Here is a 22726-nt window from a genome sequence, read left to right on the forward strand (position 1 = left end):
ACATTTGGCCAATCTGATTGGCTATCAATCAAACGATTTATAATGTGTTTTGCGTAGAGGCATTTTGATGGTAACGCGATCATTGCTTTGTCTCTACCTGTGAATGGTAAACTGGTCAACTCGACTAGATTTAAATATTTCAAAATGACAATGGTGGGCAGTATATCAGACAGAACCAGAAGAACCATATTCTCAGGTTCATTCAGTTAAAAATCAAAGTTTTAACAGCTCTACAAGTGTTTTGCTACTGTTTTGTAAGGAAATTATCGAAGCCTGCCACGCGATTGCGACCTTTTACACCCGAATTTTACAAATAATAAGGCCAACTTTACAGGATAGAAGAGGACAATACATAGAATTAATGTGCCACTTGAGTGACCTAAGTAATTTTTTAAAAAGCTGTTTCAAAACGGGTAGCAATTATTAGATCTGATATAAAAAATTTGGGTATTTTTATTTGAAACACAATTTAAGTAGAATGTTACATATTATATTCAATAGACTTTTGGCCTCAATTTCTGCTCACATTATTCTAATTATACGACAGCAAACGGTAGAAAAAAAAAAGATGTCAAATTAAAGACATTTTTGAAGACAAATTACGTTCAATACCAGTAGTTGGAAACTTATGCGATACTTAGCAAAAAACATTTACCGAGAAAGATGTATCGCTACCAATTCCAACAACCCAAAATTCATAGCCAAGTATGTATACTGCATGCATGGTAAATTAAGGAATACACAGGAAAGTTCATTGAATTGATTTTTTTTTAATTTATACGCAGAGTTATATGTTATTTGTTTTGTGTAAATGTTAACGTTAGTATTAAATAACCGTATTTTGGATCACTTATTCCACATTTCTAAAACTACTTTAATAGACACGAGATTCAAAATTATCATAAAATGAGGATTTTAAAAATCTTAATTTCTTTGGCGCTCGGATATGCCATCACAAGTCATAGCTTTGCGATTCACAAAAAAGTATATATATCACTGACACAAACATACATACTAACTTTACCGTTTCATACCATTTAAGAAAAAAGTGTAGACCTACAAATTTTGAACATGCGCGGGCTAAAATATGTTTGGCACAACCAAATTTTGTCAATGTAAAAGGGTTAACAAATGTAAATTAGAGTTTATAATCTTGACCAATTTATTCAAATATGGACCTATGTTCTTCCAGATGTCATGTGTATCAAATTTGCTTTGAGAAGTATCTCGATATACCTGTAAAACTATAAAAAAAAAAATAAAAAAAAACTTAATAATATTAAGTGCATCAAACCACAGGGGTCAAGCCCGTTTTAACATTAATTTCAATGTAACCATTGAAATTAATGTTAAAACGGGCTTGGCCCCTGTGCATCAAACCATCATCTCCCTACAGAGACAGGCTGCAGATAGTAACTTCTCTTAACGAAAGACAATGTTTATTGTAATTGGGGAAGAAATACACCACGAAATACTGTAAAAGACCCTATTTCAACTCATTTCAAATCATAATTCTAAATCTACGAGAACATTGTGTGTATTTATATAATTCAAATATTTTCGATGCTATCTGTTCCACTTAGTTGTTTTCCTGGTGTGATCCTTTAATACCAAAGTCTTACATAAATATTAACTCTGTTATATGTCCATTTTTGCCACCTTTTCCCTGTATGACACTGTATGTTTATACCTCTGACGATTTTTTTTGTTTATTCTGTACATATGTTCCTCTTGTACCAAATTATTTGGTTTGAGTGAATAAACTGAACTTGAATTCGGGGTTGTTGTTTTTTTTTGCAATTATCGCTTCACAATCATTACCCGCGCATGAATCACAAAAGAAAGCATTTTTCTGTTAATTAATATCACTATTCATGTTAACATAAAACATAATTAATATATCATTATATATTGTCGTTCGTAGAAGGCTGAAATAAAGGTTTGGGACATACAAGTACAAAGAAAATATGCAATTAAGTAAAACAACTTTACCTGATATGTTTATATAAGTAAGTATTACTAATAATTGTCACTTCAAATTAATCGAGATTTTTAAAAAGTGATTCAGGTACGTAAGAATAGTTTATTTCTATCTATCTATTTATGTATAGAAGAGATTACACAACTTTATTATTTCGTCTGTTGTTCTCTATGTACCTCGCTAGAGATAATATGACTTTAAATGTCAATAGAATAATACAATTTTTTAGTTTTCTTGACGTTTAATCGATTGGACACAGCTTTGAAAAGTAAGATATTTTCATGCAATAATAAGTAATTACTGTATAAAATTCTAAAATGCGATATATTTTTCAAAGCCTGCGATCTGTGATTTTGAAATCTGCTAGCTATTTTTAATGCATATTTTTTTCATTATTTTCAAATTAAAAATCACGAATGACATTTGTATGCACATGTATATCTATGTAATGGACCTTAAATTGTAGTTCAATCGTCGTAATATGCGCAGTTGAATTCTAACAAAAACCAAGTTTGCTCCACTGAATCAAACACGATTTTTTAAAAACTAATGAAAAAAAAAATTGTGCAACTGAGATTTCCTTCGTCGTATTTGTTAATCATACTTCCAGGTATCTGCTTCCCTTTTTTTAGACGAATTTTAACGAAAATACAAATACATCTCAGAGAAGTACAATTGGAATCGATAGAAGAGGACAAATCTATATTTCTTCATTTACACCTCATCTATTTTTACCCTGAGAATTTAAGATGAAGAAAACAAATTTCTTATGGAGATTTACAATGGGAAATTTTTACATCGTTTCTCTATTCGGAATTACTCGGAACACCTCGCACAATTTTTCAACGTTATCATCCGGGTGTTTTCATGCCTGTGTATTGATACCTTAAGCGGTAGAGGGGGCGTTTAATACAGATAATCTGGAGGGTTTTTTTTTTCATTCTAGTGGAAAAAACGTAGTTTGGGCACTACTGTATTTATGATTATCGAAATCTTAAGTGGTGGAAGCAGAAACTTGAGACAGAGTCTAGAATAGTGCAGTATTCAAACTAGCAGAGTTTCAAATATTCTGAATGTTTAAGAACTCTATAATAATGGAACAAATCAAAATCAATGTATCAAACTGATTATAATTTAATCATTTTTTTTTTATCAATAAAATTTAGTCAGCGAACCAAGAGTGCAGTATTGTTCGCTTTTCTTCCTCGTATCAGACACGCCAATTTCAAGAATTATATATATCTTATTACATGTAAATCGTAATAGAAATATTCAAGTATTTCGTCAAACAATCATAAAGACTAGTAAATATAATGAATCTAAATAAGATTTTTGACAAATAATCTGAAATACGAAATATGCTAATTTATTCACTTTTGTTAATTGTCTTATAAAGTTTAATTTGATGAGAAATCTCAAAAATCGGACAAAACAATTCGAGGAAGAGTGTGCAATTTAGGAACAACGCATCCTATCACCAAGTATGTCGATTTACGAAACTAAATATATTATTTATTGGTTTTTAATCACTTCACCATGTATAATGTCTGAACATATAATTATGAATTATAGGTGTTATTGCCTCGGTTGCGATTTTTTTTTCACCTTTATAATTAAACGTGGTCCTAGGTAGTAAGATAACGTAACACGGTCGCATGATTAATCCCTCTCGTGTTCAGCAGTTTATGAGTACAATACTTTGAGTTGATCGATGTTTGTTTTATTTACAAGATAAACATTAAAAAAATATTTACTTGCATCGGACTTTTAGACAACAGTTACTATTTTTGTCCAAAGATACTAGTATCGTAATTTAAATTTTTATTATAAATAAAGAATAAAATTATCAATAATCCCAAAGATCTGATTTCTCCCAATTATGTTGTCTAATTGTGTATCGTCATCGGATAATTCAAAGCGGCACCTACTGATCTGCAAATCTTGAGTTCCCTTGGATTTTTTACAATTTTTACCTTTCTAAAAATTAAATACACATTGGATATATAGCTTACCTTAGCTAGAAACTCAAGTGAGCTATTCTGATCACTTTTTTTTCCGGCGTTCGTTGGTCTGTAATTTTTTACATTTTCGATTACTGAGCTAATTTCAACCAAACTTTGCACAAAGCATCCTTGGGTGAAGGGGACTCAGGTTTTTTTTTTAAATGAAGGGCCAAGCCCTCTTTAAAGAGGAGATAATTAAGAATTATCAAAAATTTGTTGATATCTTAAAAAAAATCTTTTTCTCAAAAACCATTTCACCAGAAAATCTGTAACTTGTGTGGAGCATCCTAAGGTAGTTAAGATTCAAGTTTGTTCAAATCATGATACACAGGGATAGGGTTGGGCGACAATTTGGGGGGGGGGGGGGGGTCGAATTTTTACATAGGAATATAAAGAGTAAATCTTAATCTCAGACAACAGTTAGCCAGGAAATCTGAAACTTGTGTGAAAGCATCCTCAGGTAGGGTAGATTCAAAATTGTAAATATCATGACCCTCGAGGGTAGGATTGGGCTACAATATGGGGTCGAATTTTTACGTAGGAATATATAGAGTTAATCTTTAAAAATCTTCTTCTCAGAAATTAATCAGCCAGGGAAGCTTAAACTTGTGTGAAAGCATCCTCAGGTAGGGTAGCTTCAACTTTGTTCAAATTATGGTCCCCAGGGTAGGTTTGGGCCACAGTGTGGGGATGGAGTTTCTCCTTGATTTGCAGTATCTGTATTTTTCTCACAGTTCTCTCTATCTGGTTGTTTTTCTCATTGCTTGTTCCTCTAATTAAATACAGTACAATCCAAGTCCCCTTTCCCTAAATATTGAATTGTATAAGGTACAGCGAACTGCCCAACGTCCACAGGGCTAATCCGCATAAAGTTCTCCCTTGCTTGACTGCTTTATGCTTCCGTTCAATAAATGAACTGTCTAATTCTTACAGTCAGTCTGATAGGTACCCTCTGTCACTGCTAACTACTCAGGGGCAGAGTCATTCAAGATTGCTCTAAATATAAGAACATTTAAGTTGTGCAACACCCCCCACCCCGACCAACCACTATTTCTGCCAAGTACTGCTATCTTACGCGGACTGTCACTAGTGTCATTGCTTACTGCAAAATGCGTATATAGTATTTCCTATTCAAACTTACCCTAATGAAACATGATTTCTAAAGGAATAAACTGAATTGATGTAAATATTATTTATCTGAAAAAAAAACCCAACGAATGACCAGCTTATATTTCAATCTGCATATGTATGAATGCATGTTTCTATGGAATTTTAAAATGTTGACTCATCAAACGCATTGTTTATTAAGCAGTGTTCTGTTCATAAGTGAAAACGTAAATAAACATAAAAAAATTAAAAATAAAGAATGTTTGCATTGTTAAATGGTGTCGCATATTTCTTTTTCTACTGATGCAGTTCACTGTGCTTGGATTATTTCAAGTTTGATCTCACCTTAAGCTACATTTAGAAAACTAACGTCAAATCAAAACGAAGTTGTAAATGAAGTAGCTTTCCATAAATGGTAGAACTGGTTGTTCCTTCTGTGTAACGCACTGGCAGTATTCTAGGGTTGTACACATAAACGTACTTACATATTGTTAACTTGACAAGGTTTCAGGACATCACTGGTTCAAATATTTAACATAGTGTTCCTTTAAAATACACATAAGTAGAATCTGGCCAATAGTAGTTCCGTTTCTTACAACAAGAAACCCCCAGCTCCTAACATAAGTACAGACGACTGACAGGTCTATGGTCAGTCACTATTGAAGCTTTACACTTTGTTGAATAAGGGGATTCTTTGTAAATTTTTGTGGAATTCTCAGTGTTTGCAGATGTCTATCTCATTTCCTTTAAGTTGTCTCAGCCCAAAGCTCTATCAACCCTAGGCTATTGTGGATACTGTACTATAGTATTAAAATCTGATGACATTTCAAATAAAAATTCCGAATGAATTATCATACAGGATATTATTTGACCAATAATCATTTGAACTTAAAATAGGCAGGACATACTGGTATTTAGAGAAAAAATTCAAATATGCACGAAGTTTTAATCTTTTAATCATGTACATGTTTATTACAAAAGATGTTGCATAACATGTATAAGAAAATGTACACAAGTAGATGAGGTAATAACTAATAACAATACGATTATCAGCCTGTAAAATTATAATACATGTACAATGTATATGCAATGGCGTGTATATTCATTGTAATAAGGAATGAATAATAATACCCTTACTTAGAAAGAACAACAAAACCTGACAGAGAGTGTAGTTTTGTTGTTGTTGAACAAGAATTGATCTCAGTATTTGAACACAACCATATATGTGGACATCACTGACATATGATCACTTGTAGTCGGGCGTCTCGGGATATGTGCAGCCCGAGCGCTGGATGATTAGATTGGCTGCATAGTTTCCACACTTAACACACTCCTCCACAGGCTTGCCTTGGATCAACTGGGCCAAGAAACCTACACACAGAAGAACAAAATTTAAGAAATATTTTTTGCATTTAACCATGCACAGTCACATTTCAAACACCAGGTATTATACAGGTTGTGTCCAAGATGCTAGCAGCTAGCTATGTTCCTAGATATTTACTTTAAAAAAAAAATTAACAATAGAATTATGTATTATAAGGCTTAACTTATTAAACCTAATCATGTAAATATAATATTTGATTCAAGTGGTAAATATAGAGACCAATTTGAATTTGCTGTTCAGAACTTAAAATCTACACCATAATTTCCTACACCTGTGCTTGGTTATCTCACCATTCAAATTCAGAGCACTATGTACCGGTAGTCTCCATAATATTGATAACCCACCAAGAACAATCTGAGAACTTTCTCACCTCCTACAAAAGCATCACCGGCTCCATTGGTATCTATGATGTCCTTGTCAGCGATCGGGATCACAGGATACTCTGTCGTCTTACCATCTAGTAAATAAACAAAAGTCATCTGTGTTAACAAAGCATCAGTCTACCATGGTATTATCTCACAAATATATACAAATTTTAAAAATAGCATCTGAGGTTGATTAAATCAAGCTTGTTTCGTTATGGACTTTGTTAGATTTATCTTAATGTCTATTACAAGCATTTTCAGTTTTCTGTCTTACCCTGCAGAGAAGCGCAGATTAAAGAATTACACAAATTGAGGAATGCGTCTTGCTCTGTGCATACGTGTATTTTGAAATAAAGGTATTCATATAAAAATATAAGCTTATATAAAATAAATTCTATTATCATACTTTTGACGTTTCAGAAAAGAAGTATGAACTAGAATTTCCTAATAACTAACCCTTTGCTACAACGGTTGGATTGCTGCCCTGAGTTATAACTACAGTCCTTGGTTTGTTGTCTTCCTTGGGAAGCTCAGCTATCTTTAATGCTATTTCTGCAATGTCTGTTGTCTGAAATAAAAGAAAATAAGCTAAGATAGCTTCATTCCTTTTCACCACAAGTTTCATTTTCTTTTACACAATACAGCACCTATATGTACTTACACCAAAGTTATTTTCTTTGGCAAATGTTTCTGCTTCCTAAAATGTAAAAAAAAAAAAACCCTGGTAAGTCTTATATTGAATTACATAAGCAAAATACAATGCACAAAGCAATATAAACACATGTACCAGAAATCAAAGAAAAATGTGGTCTTAAAAAAATAGCCCCATCCAAATAAAAATTGTTGGTACCACATACTGTTTCATTTCCAAACAAGATGTCGACATAAGGCAGTGTCTTCAGCATGGGTTCCTTGAAGAACTGGCACAGGAAGGGAGCAGAGAGGTTCATGGTGAACACTTTACCAGACTCCTGGGCATGCTTGGCTATTCTGATCACTGTGGAGGGACTGACAGTCAGAGGGAAACCCTATAAAAATAGAGGACATCCTTCAAGTAAGTACTCAGTGTAGAGGGTACAACACTCTCCTGTAGCAAAGTAATTCATCTGGATAACACATGACACTTGGCATGTCTCATTGCAAAAATATGTACTGTATGTCTCTTTTTTTACAACAAATATTGTGACTTGCATAAGAGCATTTCTCCTCCTCTGGTATATTATATCAATGAAGCATTTAACAGACTTGATGCTATCACACCTAAGCTTGACCGCAGCCTTTGATCTAACATTATGTATCATCACTTCATCTGATTGGAATTGGTCAGGGTTATACAAGAGCAGAGTGAACTGACAACCCTTGGCTTTGTGCATTATGAAGATGTTATGCAATTTACATTGTTCATGTTTTCTCTTCACTACACTTGGTCAATAAAAGATTGTTTTTTGAGAAATGGAAATAGGTCACTTGACTTTAATTTTTCACAAGATTATTTCTTAATTAAACATATACTTCAATTAAATTTCAGGGCTATTTGTTTTGATTTTAAGTACCATATCCTTATTTGAGTTAAAAATAATTTGCTCACTGGTTTTGAGCATTACTTAACAAATCAATGTCAGGAATTGATTAATCAAAAAATTAAAATTAACAAATCAAGTTGGTGAGAAAGATTATTTAGAAGTTAGAGCTATCCTTCATATGAATGTTGAAAAAAGAAAATGCATTTACTCAGTACTTAATTTCCCATCAAATACCATTAAATTACCAGATAATTGTCATCTCCAAAATTCCACAACATAGGATTTTGCTAAAAATACCTGGTAATTTGTGCTCACAGCTTTATAAGGTGAACTTACAGCAATATAGTAATACTGGGCCTTCTCCACAAGTTTCCAATTTTCCGGGGTCTCTAGATGTTCCTCAGTAAAACAGTTGGCTGCTGCTAAATTGGCACACATTGACCTAATTAATATTATAACAAAAGAATCATTTAATCAGGCATAATAAATCATTCTGTCATTTATTTTTTCAATTATATGGCCATGTACCTATATTTTAAGACATAGAAAATACCGATTTTAAATATCTAAAATTGTTGATACATAATGAAGTATAAAGTGACTACTAGTATCTGAAATCAAATCACACTTAAAATGATCAGTTCATAACTAATCAAAAATGGAAAATAGAAGTACCGGTGTCATATAATATTTTGAACCCCGCGATATATTGAACCCGGGTTCAAAATATCGCTGCGATATATTGAACCCCACCATAAAATATTGAACCCGGGTTCAATATCTTATGGCCGCGATATTTTGAACCCCCCTCTATTTTTCATTGTTATTGGAGAGGGGGTTCAAAATATTATGGCTGCGATATATTGAACCCCCTACTTATTTCCAATTCCCATTAGAGAGGGGGTTCAAAATATTATGGCCGCGATATTTTGAACCCCCCTCTATTTTTCATTGGTATTGGAGAGGGGGTTCAAAATATTATGGCTGCGATATATTGAACCCCCAACCTTTTTCCAATTCCTATTGGAGAGGGGGTTCAAAATATTATGGCCGCGATATTTTGAACCCCCCTCTATTTTTCATTGGTATTGGAGAGGGGGTTCAAAATATTATGGCCGCGATATTTTGAACCCCCAATCTTTTTCCAATTCCTATTGGAGAGGGGGTTCAAAATATTATGGCCGCGATATATTGAACCCCCAACCTTTTTCCAATTCCTATTGGAGAGGGGGTTCAAAATATTATGGCCGCGACATTTTGAACCCCCCTCTATATTTCATTGGTATTGGAGGGGGGGTTCAAAATATTATGGCCGCGATATATTGAACCCCCTATTTTTCTCAAATTCCTATTGGAGAGGGGATTCAAAATATTATGGCTGCGATATTTTGAACCCCCCTCCATTTTTCATTGATTTTGGATAGGGGGTTCAAAATGTTATGGCTGCGATATATTGAACCCCCTACATATTTTCCAATTCCCATTGGAGAGGGGATTCAAAATATTATGGCCGCGATATATTGAACCCCCCATTTTTCTACAATTCCTATTGGGGGGGGGGGGGGGGGGGGGGGTTCAAAATATTATGGCCGCGATATATTGAACCCCCTATTTTTCTCAAATTCCTATTGGAGAGGGGGTTCAAAATATTATGGCTGCCATATTTTGAACCCCCCTCCATTATTCATTGCTTTTGGATAGGGGGTTCAAAATGTTATGGCTGCGATATCTTGAACCCCCTATATATTTTTCAATTCCCTTTGGAGAGGGGGTTCAAAATATTATGGCCGCGATATTTTGAACCCCCCTCTATTCTTCATTGCTATTGGAGAGGGGGTTCAAAATATTATGGCCGCGATATATTGAACCCCCCATTTTTCTACAATTCCTATTGGGGGGGGGGGGGGGGGGGGGGGGGGGTCAAAATATTATGGCCGCGATATTTTGAACCCCCTATTTTTCTCAAATTCCTATTGGAGAGGGGGTTCAAAATATTATGGCCGCGATATTTTGAACCCCCTTCTATTTTGCATTGGTATTGGAGAGGGGGTTCAAAATATTATGGCTGCGATATATTGAACCCCCTACCTATTTCCAATTCCCATTGGATAGGGGGTTCACAATATTATGGCCGCGATATTTTGAACCCCCCTCTATTTTTCATTGCTATTTGAGAGGGGGTTCAAAATATTATGGCCGCGATATATTGAACCCCCAACCTATTTCCAATTTCCATTAGAGAGGGGTTTCAAAATATTATTGCAGCGATATTTTGAACCCCATACCTATTTCAATTCCCATTGGAGAGGGGGTTCATAATTTTATGGCTGCGATATATTGAAAACCCTTCTTATCACTGGCTATTGGAGATCTAGGGGTTTCAAAATTTAATTGCTGTGAAATTTAATTATAAATAATAATGCCACCCTTCTTTTATTGCTTTTGACCCCCCCCCCCCCCCCCAAATCTTTTCTTCATGCATATACAGAATTCAAATTATTTTTTTGGGGGGGGGGGGGGGAGGGGGTAGATGGAAGGGGGGGTATAATTGTGCTTTTATTGTCAGTCCGTAATAAAACATATTATGAATGAAAATCATATTGTTTTTTGTGATTCTTTTTGTTACCAAGAAAATAGGGTATCCTTGGAGGTTACTCTAAATGGTAGTCCCCAGGTGGGAGAAAAGGGGGCTAACACATGTGTACTGTGTATACACACCGGTGGTAGCTAGGTAAACATTAATTGGCTCCCTTATTAACTGACATCAGCCTGTAAAATATCCCTGTTATGTAATACAATTTGGGAATTGTGAGTTTCTACTGATCAATTCATTTGTGACCGCATCGGCCATGGACTTGGAAGAGTACCATGATAAGAAGGGTTTTCAATATATCGCAGCCATAATATTATGAACCCCCTCTCCAATGGGAATTGGAAATAAGTAGGGGTTCAATATATCGCAGCCATAATATTTTGAACCCCTTCTCTAATAGCAATAAAAAATAGAGGGGGGTTCAAAATGTCGCGGCCATAATATTTTGAACCCCCTCTCCAATATATCGCAGTCATAATATTTTGAACCCCCTCTCCAATAGCAATGAAAAATTGAGGGGGGTTCAAAATATCGCAGCCATAATATTTTGAACCCCCTCTCCAAAGGGAATTGGAAATAAGTAGGGGGGTCAATATATCGCAGCCATAATATTTTGAACCCCCTCTCCAATAGCAATAAAAAATGGAGGGGGATTTAAAATATCGCGGCCATAATATTTTGAACCCACTCTCCAAAGGGAATTGGAATTAAGTAGGGGGTTCAATATATCGCAGCCATAATATTTTGAACCCCCTCTCCAAAGGGAATTGGAAACAATAATATTTTGAACCCCCTCTCCAATAGCAATAAAAAATAGAGGGGGATTCAAAATATCGCTGCCATAATATTTTGAACCCCCTCTCCAATAGCAAAAAAAAATAGAGGGGGATTCAAAAAATCGCGGCCATATTATTTTGAACCCCCTCTCCAATGGGAATTGGAAATAGGTAGGGGGGTCAAAATATCGCAGCCATAATATTTTGAACCCCCTCTCCAATACATGTAGCAATAAAAAATGGAGGGGGTTCAAAATATCACAGCCATAATATTTTGAACCCCCTCTCCAAAGGGAATTGGAAACAATTATATTTTGAACCCCCTCTCCAAAAGCAAAAAAAAATAGAGGGGGATTCAAAATATCGCAGCCATGATATTTTGAACCCCCTCTCCAATGGGAATTGGAAATAAGTAGGGGGTTCAAAATATCGCAGCCATAATATTTTGAACCCCCTCTCCAATAGGAAAAAAAAATAGAGGGGGATTCAAAATATCGCGGCCATAATATTTCGAACCCCATCTCCAATGGGAATTGGAAATAGGTAGGGGATTCAAAATATCGCAGCCATAATATTTTGAACCCCTTCTCCAATGGGAATTGGAAATAAGTAGGGGATTCAAAATATCGCAGCCATAATATTTTGAACCCCCTCTCCAATGGGAATTGGAAATAAGTAGGGGATTCAAAATATCGCAGCCATAATATTTTGAACCCCCTCTCCAAAGGAAATTGGAAATAGGTATGGGGTTCAAAATATCGCAGCCATAATATTTTGAACCCCTTTCTCCAATGGGAATTGGAAATAAGTAGGGGGTTCAAAATATCGCAGCCATGATATTTTGAACCCCCTCTCCAAAAGCAAAAAAAAATAGAGGGGGATTCAAAGTATCGCGGCCATAATATTTTGAACCCCCTCTCCAATGGGAATTGGAAATAGGTGGGGGGGTCAAAATATCGCAGCCATAATATTTTGAACCCCCTCTCCAATGGGAATTGGAAATATGTAGGGGGTTCAAAATATCACAGCCATAATATTTTGAACCCCCTCTCCAATAGGAAAAAAAAATAGAGGGGGATTCAAAATATCGCAGCCATAATATTTTAAACCCCCTCTCCAATGGGAATTGGAAATAAGTAGGGGGTTCAAAATATCGCAGCCATAATATTTTGAACCCCATCTCCAATGGGAATTGGAAATAAGTAGGGGATTCAAAATATCGCAGCCATAATATTTTGAACCCCCTCTCCAAAGGAAATTGGAAACAGTAGGGGGTTCAATATATCGCAGCCATAATATTTTGAACCCCCTCTCCAAGAGCAATGAAAATTCGATAGGGTTTCAAAATATCGCGGCCATAATATTTTGAACCCGGGGTTCAATATTCTATGGGGGGGTTCAATATATCGCAGCGATATTTTGAACCCGGGTTCATAATATCGCATAATATATTGAACCCGGGTTCAATATTTCGCGGTATCAAAATATTATATGACACCTGTTTCAATATTTCGCGGTATCAAAATATTATATGACACCGGTATGACAACCATGAAGTGTAACTCTCAATTTTCATAAGTTTTTCTGTTGTCAGAAACCCATGGTCAAGTCTGCAATCATGTACTCATCGTGGTACAAATTGCTGATTTCTTCTCATAAATAATTTGTGCCATTTTCCAATTTGCTCCTTCATAAATTTGTTGGAGGAAATCATGTCAGTCATGTCCATATATTTACATCTATAAACAACTGCATGTTTTCAAACCATGATCTTTGTTTTCATGTCTCAAAAAAAGTTTGTACATTACCTGTATTTTTCTGTGACTATGTAACATACCTGTATTTTTCTGTGAACATGACAGCATACCTGTATTTTTCTGTGACTATGACAGAACACCTGTATATTTCTGTGACTATGACAGCACAACTATTTTTCTGTGACTATGACAGCATACCTGTATTTTTCTGTGACAATGACAGCACACGTCCCTGTTGGTTCTTTGTCAGTATACTGGAACTTTGTGTTGACCCCGGCCTCCCTGGCTTTGTTCTCCATGATTTTCCCAAACTCATCTTTGTTGATGCAACCAAAAAATGTTGTGGCATTGGGAACTCCAGACAACCACTGCAGTCAAGGTAAAAAAATATCTAGCTAACTATTACATATTTTTTTTTTATTGTGAACTAAATAACACAGTTTAGATTTTACCAATTTTTAAAAATCATTTTACTTTAAATGTTAAACAATTCGTTTTTTGTATTCACAGTGCATAGATAACACCTTCACATTCACATACCTGTGCAACTTTAATTGCATTTAGAGTGGCACCACCAGGCACATATTCCACTTTGTCTCCAAATGTGTCCACCATATCCTTATACCTGTTAAAGATGTACCGTATGTACAAATAATCAACATAAAACTGTTTGTAGTTTAAATTTTTATGATAAATCCATTAATTAGGTTTCCTTTTATTTCAATATTATTTGTTTTCCGTATAACAAACAAACATTTTGAGAATAGTTCTTGTTTTTTCTGTCAAGATTAGATTGAAAGGGGCAGGGATGGAGGGGGGATGGATAGAGTGGGGGGGGGGGGGGGGGTAGATGAGAGACTTGAAGTCTCTAATTAATAAATATACATATACAATTTACTCACATTGGTTTGTGCTTGTCTTCTGCAAGGATGGCATTATCCCTCTCCAGACCATACCTTTAAAAGTCAATGCATATCCTTATATATTTTGAAGAAGTGTTTTAATGGTGTTACAAAAATTGTGATACTTAAAAAGATGAAAAAGTGAATGAGAAGAAAGAAAGGAAATTTTTCTGTTGTTATTTGTTACATCAAAAAGACACTTTGTGAACTGATATTAATAAATAATATCAACAGTGTCTTTGTAAAGATCAAGTGTTTTAGAGGGCGAGGCTTACTTGTCCAGGAATTCCTGTGTTCCAGTCACAGAAATATCCAACAGAGGGTTACCATATCCCAGGAGTATACCTTCCCTGTCAATGGAAAAAACACATGTATTTGTGTATTGTATTGTTAACATCATGTCACTATCAGCAAACCTGAAATTTTGTTAATTACAACCACCCTTCATTAGGCTAACAGGTCAAAACAAATTATTCTCTTTTATATATTAAACATTATATAGTTTAATATTCTAGCATAAAATTCAAAGTGATTTTTTTTTCAACATACATTGATAGAAAGTCTGCATGCTCAAATCCAATAATTGCACAATGATGAAGAGTTATTAATTGTTAAGAGAATATTACTACTATCACAGAAAAAAAAAATTTATTAGTTTGGAGTAACACTGTATATTTAAAAAAAGAAGCCAAATACGGAGTTACACTGTTAAACTCATAGATTTACTGAAATTACATTGACATATAATTCATCCTATCAATAAATGTCCAACAGTCACAAAATTTTACAAACTACACTACAGATAATATGCATGCTATCTATACCTGCCAAGAAAAGTAAATAAACCCTATAAACTAGTTCAGATTCAACTTGAAAACATCATTTTCAAGTACGAGTACAATGATCATGATAATATGTGGCAGTCACACTTATACTATACATGTACATATGATTGCATGTCACTACATTCTGCAGCAAGACTGCTGTAAGTTATACACCCTGTAAATTTGTGCTATTATGTACATTTGTCCAATTATCCTAAATTTTCTCCTTATGTTCATTCATATTAATGAATGTTTTTTTAAAAACACTGAAAGCTAAATACATGTATTACTTTCTTAAAGTACATGTACACTTATAATTAAAGAAAAAATATCTAATTTTTTCCTTAGTTTTAGTACATTAAGTATGTAAATGATAAAAAGTTGAGATGAAAAAGTGCAAAATTATAACATAGTAAAAAATTGCAGGCAAATTAATGTTCACATTGACATTTGCAAAAAATATCTACATGTGTACCTTGCCATGTTTGGTCACTGAGAGAGTGTATATCTAATAAACCTGTGTATAAATATACCACCATAGATCAGTCCGTCTCATTTCTGAGGGGTGGACAAAATTGCCACGTATTTGTATAAACTTTGAAAGTGAGAATTCGTCCCAAATGCTAGTCTTTATATTTAATCCAGAACAATAAACGAGTTCATCACTATGTTCTCTGCCTTATAACTTAAGCTGACGCTTTTCGGCATCCTTTAATGTTACACGTCTACCTGTGACGTGTTTGTAAATGGAATAGTTTACTCCATAACCAATGGGCTAACGGTGTCCCATATTGCTATATTTAGAATTAGATTAAGCCGCCACTGCACAGAGGTCTAGAGTCCCAAGCGCTATCCTGTTGATAATCAACTCTTCACTGTATGTTAAAGGGTAGTGTTTATAGTCAAGGTGGAAAATAAAGACGGTTAAGACATTTTTTACGCAAATCGGTAAACGAAAAGTAGCATAGATAAACAAAGTAACTGGATCTTTGTTACTATACAAAATAAAATAGTGTAAGGATTTGGTCAGATTAGAACAGTAATGTGTAGTATAAATCACTAACCTAACGCATTCTGATGTTTTAATTTTTTTCCTGTCGGGACCATCGCCATCCAGGAGTTCTCCGGCTCCATTTGAAGACATGCTTGTTAGCCTAGGAATCGAATTGCCTCTGTTTGCCACTTCCGGTTTTGTCAATTTACCCAAACGGACCCAAATGGACACATATGTATACTTGTGGCAATTTATCAAAATGGGCTTCAAAGATAGATAACTGATATTGCAGTTTTTAGATTGGAAATTAGTGTCCATTTGTAATACATTACTGAAGTTTAAAAAAAAAGGAGTTATAACAAAACTCCTACACTTATTATACTATAGCGCACATGAGCCTAAAGGTACCGTTGTCTGTCGTTGTCGAAAACTTTTTTTTATCTTACCCTCTTCTCAAAGGTCTTAGGATAGTTACTTCTGTAAGTCTTAGAGTGAAAATTGGGCTTCTTTCTTCTCCAGAACTACTAAGCCATTGCGCAGTTTCAACTAATCTTGGCGAAAAGCATCCTAAAAGTTAAAAAGGGAGATAATTAGGAAACAGTGAAGATTTGGTGGGAAGTTTTGAAAATCTTTCCAAGAACCAAATAGACTGTAATACATCAACTTTAATATGAGCGATCCGATATATGGCAAACTTAGAGTTAGCATCCCTTCCCCGACCCGTGGGATCATGACTGATTGATCGCACGAGTCGGGAAGGGGTGCTAACAGCAGACACGTAGCATCAGGGAGGGCCAGCAAAATTTTTTCTTAAATTCACATACAAAAAATTGAATGAACATGGAGTCCCCCCCCCCCCCTTTACGGGACCATGTAAAAAATTGATTTGAAAATAAAGAAATGAAGAGTTAAATTAAAGTTAAAGGAATACTTGCTGCCCCCACCCCCACACGGATTAGGATTTTCAGGATTTTCGAAAGTAACTTTTTTTGTTTTTGTTTTTTTTTTTTGCTTGTCAAGATTTTTTGGATGAGTCTGCCCCCCCCCCCCCCCTTTCAAAAACGATGCTACGTGCCTGTAACAGGGGTTCAAAGTTCTTATGAAATCAACAATCAAATAACAATTCCTCTCAGAACCGAATGTTATAAAATCATGAACATAGACAGGAGCAGCTTTAATATACCAAATTCTAAGTGAAGTTCACTGCGTTTTACATCTCCTGTGGGTCAGAATCGGAGGCGGGGCGAATGGGAGACAAGGCATAAGATTTGTAAATTATGTTTATTGATGGATTTTCAGTGTTGTTATCTTTTTCAAGTGAACTATGAAGCCACTTGGACCCTTGTTATTAAACTAATAGGATAGAAAAGTGCCTCTTCTATATATATAGAAATGAAAACGGATTGCAATTCATACTGGTATGAATGGTTTCATATGATAAATCCGGTTTTTAAACTAATCAAAATCAATGACTTAATACTAGTGCTCCCTATGGAAAAAGTAAATCTTACAATTAAGTATAATGAGATACAAAATAACTTTTTTAGCAAGATAGTTTCGATATGTTGGTAAAAAAAGACAGAAAGTCATTTGCTGCTTTTTTTTTTTCAAAAGGGTATATTTCTATAGTATTTAGCTCACCTGAGCCAAAGGCTGAGATGTTTCCGTTGTGGCAGTGTTTTCTCATTTTTTTCTTCTGCTTCAGGACCGCTGGGCTAGTTAACCAATCTTGACGCAAAGCATTCTGAGTTGAGGGAGATTCAAGTTTGTTAGAATTAAGAGTCATGTCCTCTTTCATGATGAGATACTGTATACATGTACATGATTATTTTCGCCTCGTATTTTTTCTCGCCTTTCTAATTTGCAATCGGGTGTACCCCGGTTTGGAATAGCAAACACAATGAAATTTATGATTGATCCTTTTTTTAATAACACAGTAATTATCAAATTGTATTTATTTTACCCGTTTACAACCAGAACGAAAGATGCGAAAGTAAGATAGGGCAAACATTTCTTTTTATACAGTTATTAAAAATAGTTGAAATTTGGTTTCTATTTAAAAAAAAAAGAAGAAAATATTCCTCTAAAGCTAAAACTTGCTTGGAAGCACTAGTATTCCACGATAGATTCAAATTTGTTAAAAACACGACCCCAGGGGTTAGGTGGGACCACAGTTTGGGTTGAATTTTTACACTATTAGAATAAATAGGGAAAATATTTGTGGTTTTTTTTACCTTCAGTGTATACCCCTGGTGCACTTGCACTGTTTCGATCGCATGCGTAGGTCTAGCGGCGACGGATTTTATACCTGCGAGGCGACCGAGCGATTGAGTCTAGCAAGCGGCTGTAAACAGTGACTTTCACCAGTTGTAGAAATGTGAAACAATGAGGGATATCAAGATAATCAAGATTAAGCTCTGTATCCAATTATACATCTTTTTACACATCCATATTTTTATTGACTGTTTATGTTTTGACAAGACATGAATAGCATTCACTTCATTTTATAACCAGCCCCAAAAACCTAATACAACTTGAGTTGTTCTAAAATCTTAAACCTATCTATGCATCTAAATATCAAGATCACTAGCTGTATCTGAAGCTATCTTTGTGGTTCATTTGAATAGTTAATCAACCATGCAAGTTTGAATTAGTACTATTATTTATATAAACATCTGACCTGCTCCAAAAACTTATTTCCTCCAGCATCCCAAACCTATGGTTCAGATTCAGCACTCATGCCTGTGGAGTGATCAGTATCACAAGATGCATCTAAATTACGTAAATAATGAACCAATAATAACCAAGATTTGTCTATCAAGGGCGGACACCTGCTCCAAAAACTTTAAACAGCTCCAAAAAAACCCAACCTCATTCAAAATCTGGCTCAATATTTGAAATATGGCTCAGATTCAGCATTCAAAACTGTCAAGCGGATAAGTATTATAGGACACGCCAGCCATGCAAGTTTGGTGAAGTTAGGAACAGTAGTAAATTGGGTATGGATATAAAAGGGCACCTGCTCCAAAAACCTTAGCCTCCTTCAGCATCTGAAATTCCTGACCTAGATTCAGCATCCAAGTCTATTACGTCCATAAGTAGGATATATTCACCATCCATGTAAGTTTGGTGAGGATATGACAAGTAATAAATAAGATACAGGACCTACTCCAAAAACTTTATCCAGGTCTGAACGCCGACGCCGAGGATTTAGCATAAGTTCTCCCCGACTAAAAATTAGAAATAGTTTTCAATTTATATCATTGAAACAACGATCACTGATACAACAAAGGGCGATTAATATGTTGTTTTATATAAAAATATACAGAGAAAAATTAGAAAATCTTTTCAAACACGACGTACTCTACTTAATTGTCAAGCTGTTTTTTTATTTAACTAGATAAAGCTGATTATTTGAATAGGGTTCTCAGGTGAGCGATGTGGCTCCGGGTCTCTTCTTTAAAGCCTCGGTTTGCGGAGGCTAGTTTATCAATAGTAAATCGCGAATCAAAATGATAGCGTTAAAAGCCGAATGACAGAAATATATAAATTCAAGACAGGGAGATTTGTTATATCCGTTACATTTTTCCGCTTGTCGGAAAGGCTCGAGAATTGAACAGAGGTCAGGAAAGCAAAATAATTAATATATGAGCATATCTAAGAATAGAGAGTAATAGTTAGATCATATTAAAGGGGCATGGTCACGATTTTGGTCAAAAATTGTTTTCCTGATTTTAATGTTTACAGTGCTTCAGTAAGGCATTTTTAATAAGCAACCAAAATTTGAGTGTCATTGATTGAGTTTTAAGCGAGTTGCAGAGCTTACAATTCTTTGCTATGTAAACAAAATTTTTGCTTACATTTTGAATGTTGAGGTGAAAATTCAAGTTTTAGACCTGAAATGAATGTGATAAACGTTAAGATCTGTTTTTTTTATATCCTTAAAATGAATAAGAAGATGGAAAAACCAGCTTGAAAAAAACTTTTACCGGTATATAGAGCTAAGCAACAAAATCAGCCACGAGCTTTGTTTACATGACACAAAATTGTGAGCCCTGTATCTTGCTTATAACTTCTCTACTGACTCTCAAATTTCATTTGGTCATTGGAACTACATTCCAAAAGCATTTTAGATAATAAAAACAGAAAAATAAAATTTGACCAAAATGATCGTGACCGTATAATTGACGCGGTAATGAAGGGGGCGGAGGGAGCGAAGCGTAAAGTTTACTTACTATGATCTAACTTACTTAGAACATAATCCACTTTTTCAGAGGCTGATTAATAGTTCTGCGCCAATCAGACAATATCCCTCTATTGTTTACGGCTTTCTTAGCTGTCAATCGAAATTCTTAATGATTAAAACCATCACTTAATAGAATATTTAGCGACTGTTGATTGGATGGAAAAGTGGTTTATGTTCTAATATAAGGGTAATATCTTTAGAAAAAAATGCAAGCAATCTTGCAAAAATTATGAGATTAATCTCTACAATGATCCGCGGAAAGGGATTGAAAATTGGTCAGGAAACGGGAACCATAGATTTTTACAGTAGTATACTAGTATACTAGGTGTAAACACAATTTGATGAGAAGCAAGGGTACCGGCATTTGTAAATTTATACATCTAAAAATTGTTGAGAGAGAGAGAGAGAGAGAGAGAGAGAGAGAGAGAGAGAGAGAGAGAGAAACAAGGGGCGGATCCAGGGTTTGAAGTTAGAGTGGGCGCATGCAGTTCTAGGCAAGGGGTCTGAGGATTCTATATAGATATATTGAAGGGTAAAGATGAAGTTAGACTGTTGTTATACATATCGTCTCAAGATTAAACTTTAAAAAATAATAAAATCCCATGAGTTTCCAAAAAGTTGATAATTAAAACTCGCAAATTTATATTTTCTTTGCCAGAAAGAGTTTGACTTTTACAGTTTTAGGGGAGAAGGGCACCACTGGTAACTCAGTTTGATTCGATTAGATATTAATAAATGGGTTCTCATCAGAAATTGGGGATTGGGAGGTAAACTCGAGTAGTGATAGCTGAAAGAAATATACAGCGCATTGGTGACGTGTACATTTCCGGTGATAGACTTTGAATTATTGCTAAATCTTAAAGAAAACAAATACTCAGTATATCGTAAACATCATGTTGCGTTGTATTAGCCGAGGTTCAAAATTATGTATGTTACATTAAAAGTTTAAAATCAAAGTTTTCTAAACTCAACTGTAACAATGAAGAATAATATATTATATGGTTAAGTTTAGAAATCTTTAAATGTAACATATACATTAAAGAAAGGTTCTAACTATATTTAGTTGAGAGTATTTTAACAAAAGATAAAGAAAATATAGGCATTTTACAAGTAACAGAAAGTTGGAAAAATGAAAAAAAAAAACGCGTCGAAAGTGTAACAAAATTCATTGATTTAGAGTTACTTCCCTTACACCACTTGATTGATTTCTTCCATTGCTTTTGTGCTTCAACTAATGGCTTTTAAACCATGCAATTATGAAAATTAGCGCACATATTCGTCAAATTGGGGAAAATAGCTATAGATGCATTTAATAGCTAGGTGTTATCTTATGATCGCGCCATACTATAGTAGTGGTACAAGAGCGTACAGGCCTGTCAAATCCCCAGCTTACTTATAAAGATGGCGTGCGTCAGTAATGTGTAATATAGAACAACTGTACTCTATAGCACATTTACAAGAATATACATTTATACTTCGTACTTTGTTTTATTTCTAAATAGTTAATTTTCTCAGCATTATAGCATGGTCTCAAACGATCTAGAGTGTGCTAACGGAACATCGTGTACAGGGCATGGACATATCATAATTTATTGTTGGTCGTTATCTGAAGAGGTTTTAATTTTTTCCAAGTGTATTCCTACATAAAAAAAAATAATAAATGTTAAAATGCAGAAATTAAAGAGAAAAGTTTGACAATGATTGTGAAAACTACAAAATTTGTACATTACGGGTCTAGTTTTATGATTTGTTTTGATTATTCGAATGACAATAATCTACTGCATAATTATATGCAATTTGTTTGCATATGAATAGCAGCCGAAATTACATACCTCACCCATATAATTTCATCGTTTTGATGATGCTCCTACAGTTATCACGACAACAACTCCAAAGCCATCCCCTACCTCCACTCCCTGTTTTTCAAATGGTACAGTAGCCTGAATACAGTATATATATTTGCAAATCTAGCGACACATCTTTCAAACACTGCATCTAACTTTACAATCCATAGGCCAGTATGTATTTCTATGGACCCATTACAGAGCTGTGTAGAATTCCCAGGTGATCTCTTGGGCCCATGGGCCTCTGTTTATTTGATTTAACCTCCCTTTTGTTTTTTAATTTTAAAAAATAGTTTTAAAAAATGCGATTGGGGATTTAAGTCAAAGCTTATTTTTTTTTTTACAGTTTGAATGAAAAATTTCGTGACTTACAAAACATATAATGAGGGACAAAATATTACCAAAATAATTTTGCCGAATTATTAGT

The 22726-nt window shown here is 34.7% G+C and overlaps 1 protein-coding gene across 2 annotated transcripts; it reads right to left on the reverse strand.

Moving 5' to 3' along the window:
• Positions 1-6030: 6030 nt before the first annotated feature.
• On the reverse strand, positions 6031-16412 carry LOC128168033 (uncharacterized). Of its 2 annotated transcripts, none has more exons than XM_052834101.1 (11): positions 16280-16412; positions 14667-14741; positions 14392-14445; positions 14030-14114; positions 13688-13857; positions 8700-8805; positions 7698-7868; positions 7502-7537; positions 7297-7408; positions 6846-6932; positions 6031-6462 (listed from the first exon to the last, which is right to left on the reverse strand). In XM_052834101.1, the coding sequence occupies exons 1-11, from the start codon at positions 16357-16359 to the stop codon at positions 6338-6340; spliced, it is 1101 nt and encodes a 366-aa protein (XP_052690061.1). In that variant the 5' UTR covers positions 16360-16412; the 3' UTR covers positions 6031-6337. The 2 variants fall into 2 exon arrangements, with proteins under 2 accessions (XP_052690061.1, XP_052690062.1); XM_052834102.1 differs by lacking the exon at positions 16280-16412 and adding an exon at positions 15691-15730.
• Between the last annotated feature and the right edge of the window lie 6314 nt (positions 16413-22726).

This window comes from Crassostrea angulata, chromosome 10 (genome assembly GCF_025612915.1).
Source record: "Crassostrea angulata isolate pt1a10 chromosome 10, ASM2561291v2, whole genome shotgun sequence".
Lineage (NCBI taxonomy): Eukaryota > Metazoa > Mollusca > Bivalvia > Ostreida > Ostreidae > Magallana > Magallana angulata.

What these genes read in the sequence shown, in the direction of transcription:
- LOC128168033 (XM_052834101.1), bottom strand. Translation starts at nt 16,359, where the DNA reads ATGTCTTCAAATGGAGCCGGAGAACTCCTGGATGGCGATGGTCCCGAC. An exon ending in ATGCAATTAAAGTTGCACAG is followed by an intron (nt 13,858 to 14,029) that starts GTATGTGAATGT and finishes CCTTGACTGCAG; the next exon opens with TGGTTGTCTGGAGTTCCCAA. An exon ending in CCCAGTATTACTATATTGCT is followed by an intron (nt 7,869 to 8,699) that starts GTAAGTTCACCT and finishes CTATTTTTATAG; the next exon opens with GGTTTCCCTCTGACTGTCAG.